General features: G+C 36.0%; 1 protein-coding gene across 1 annotated transcript in view; it reads right to left on the bottom strand.

Moving 5' to 3' along the window:
* Positions 1–234: 234 nt before the first annotated feature.
* Positions 235–2,733, bottom strand: part of tspan6 (tetraspanin 6) — a gene marked incomplete at its 5' end in the record, with an annotated part of 8,192 nt that continues 5,693 nt past the window's right edge. The window contains 2 exon segments of the mRNA XM_014004358.1: positions 235–734; positions 815–898. Coding sequence (XP_013859812.1) covers positions 830–898 — 69 coding nt within the window. The 3' untranslated portion in view covers positions 235–734; positions 815–829.

The raw sequence follows: 2,733 nt of genomic DNA, 5'->3' as shown, positions 1-2,733 counted from the left end.
AAAAGACAAAAAAAAAAAAACAAAACTAAATGACTTAATTTTCTGCTTCTAAACTCTCATAAGACAGGAGGTTGTAATTAGTTACTGTGTCTTCAAAATGTGTTTAAAAACTAAAAGCATCTCAGATTCTGTTTTTCAGATTAAAACTCCTTCCTGCCAGGTCGTTTGTCTGCTCTCGTTACAACCCCGGGAACAGAAGCAGCTGAACACGCTTTTAAAGATACAGAATTTCATTTTTATTTTTTCCCACATGCATTCACAAAAAGAAACAAAAACACAAATACTGAATGATAAGGTTAAGCTGCAGATGGCAGCAGGTACTGGCCCACATCATCACGGAGGCTCATTATTTTATTTCATTTTACATTTTTCTTTCCTTTTACTGTCTTGATTCCAGGGTGGCGACGTCTCGTCCAGTTCCACAAACCTTTTACAAACTCACTCTCCACTGATTTACAAAAATAAGGCAGCTGCGAGACACGAACAAAACGTCCAACAAAAACTTAAAAAGTGACGACTACACAACAAAAAGCTGTCTATAATTAAATCTAAAGAGTAACAAGTTTCTGAAATGTCTCGGTCCCTTTTGTCTCCATTTGGTCAAACAGAACTGCAGTTGTCTCCCTTTCTGCTCGACTTACTGGTGATTTTCTTTTTCTTTTTTTTTCTTCCTCAGACTAAAATGTTTCCGACAAATATTAAAATCCCAAATCAGGTTTCATCAGGCGAGTGACCTGCAGACAGAGAGGACAGGTTGGAACAAACRGCTCACCTGAACATGAATCTGTTGAAGTGAAGCAGGTAACATCCTTACCTGCGGAGGCGAGCGTTAGACCATTTCATACTGGTTGTTGGTGATGTAACGAGACAGGCAGCACGCCAGGAAAATCCCGATGACCTGACATTTAATCAAATATGTAAAAAAAGAAAAATCAGAAATAAAGAACATTTGAAAACATTTGCTGCTGCTCAAAATCCCAACATAAAAACTTTGTTTCAGTCCGTACATTAAAGCTGCAGTCAGTGGATCATTACGTGACCATGGTAACCCCACCTGTCTGTCACTCCCTGACTGAAAATTAAACTTCAAATAAACATTTGATGCTAAAAACTTAATGTACTACCAAAATAAATTTGAATATTTTCTCATATACAACTGAAATATTGTGTTGCAGAGGATAAATGATCAGAGTTTCTCCCTCTGTAGAATACAATGCTTTTTTAAAAACAGTTTTCACTCAAGGGATAATTTTTAATTTCTTTTTAAGATTTTATTAGTCTTTATCGTCCCGCAGAGGGGAAATTAATTCTCTGCTTTTTAACTATGGCACATGTGAACACACATGGAGCAGTGGGCTGCCAATTACAGCGCCCGGCGAGCAGCTGGGGGGTTAAGGGCCTTGCTCAAGGGCCCAAAAGTGGGGCTGGTTGGTTCGGGGAGACATTCTGATCACAGACTCATCTTCTCGAACGTCTGCGCCACCACTCCAGACGTTTGAAGACAGACTCATGTTCGATGAGGAGGAAAAAACTGTTAATCACTGAGATGGGGGGGAAATAAAAAAAAAGAGAAAGGACATCAGCTGCATGTTTGTGTTGAATAGGATCTGAGAGCTGCTCCTTGAAGGTGTCTATCTTACAGCTTCTGCTCTTGAAACAGCTCATTTTCAGCAAGTTTAAAAACTGTTAGCTCATTATTCCTGACAAGCGACTCATTTTGATGCATAATCGTTTTAACAGACATGTTTGAGTAACGATGTCATCGATCGATCTGACAAAACAGTTTTTATAAACTGAGCATTGTTACCCCTCTTATCTGCACAACATGGTTCAATTTGATCTGGTTGTAAAACGTTCAAACTGATAATCARTCTCAGTTTTAGTCCCAGCTGATCTGATAACAGTCCTGACCCACAGAGAGAAGAGAAGCAGACAGGTGTCCGGACAAAAAGGAGATCATTTAAAACCTGCTGCAGATCATCACAAACCAAGTGGTTTATAATCCAAACTTTTAAAGAAAAATATATTCAGATGTGGCCTCTAGAAATACAGATTATTAATTAATATTAAAATAAATATTATTATTATTGAAAAATAAATTCTTACTCATTGCTCTGTATTTATACATTTATGTATGAACCCTTTGAGTTAATGAAGACAGGTCATTATTTGGTTCCCACAATAAAATGAGTTGTTGGAGCATTTTATTTCCCAGTAATTCATCACTTCCTCTGAAAAAAACTGAATGCAGCATTTAAACTGTTTGACATTTTAAGTTGGAAAAATTGACAGAAAATTCTCAGCTCCACGTCTCATTTTTATGACTGTTTCTACAGCAAACAGCTCGACTCAGAGCTAAAATAAAGTGGAATAAATGTGCGGCGACTTAAAATACAAACATTCAAAACAAAAGTGCCTAAAAGTTTAACTTAGATGCTGAATGTGCAGCGAAACAAGTTTTTTCGGTTATGCTTTTATTTTTATCAGATCAGTGTGTATATTTAAGAGAATGATAAATGTTAATCTGTTGGAGAAATATAAAATGTTATAATGTTAGATTTGTTGCGCAATAAGTTAAACCTTTATTTTCTTTTTTTTTCTTTGGTTTGTTTTTTTCTTTATGTTTTGTTTGGTATTTGAAGTTTATTTTTTGACTGAATTTGTTTAGTGAGAAAAGGGGCAGATATTTTTCTTCTTCTGCTACCTTTTATTTAATTTGTGATTGTATTTTGT

This window comes from Austrofundulus limnaeus, unplaced genomic scaffold (genome assembly GCF_001266775.1).
Source record: "Austrofundulus limnaeus strain Quisiro unplaced genomic scaffold, Austrofundulus_limnaeus-1.0 Scaffold1, whole genome shotgun sequence".
Taxonomy (NCBI): domain Eukaryota; kingdom Metazoa; phylum Chordata; class Actinopteri; order Cyprinodontiformes; family Rivulidae; genus Austrofundulus; species Austrofundulus limnaeus.
Note: the sequence above shows the minus strand (reverse complement) of the source record. Positions and strands in the feature narration are given on the sequence as shown.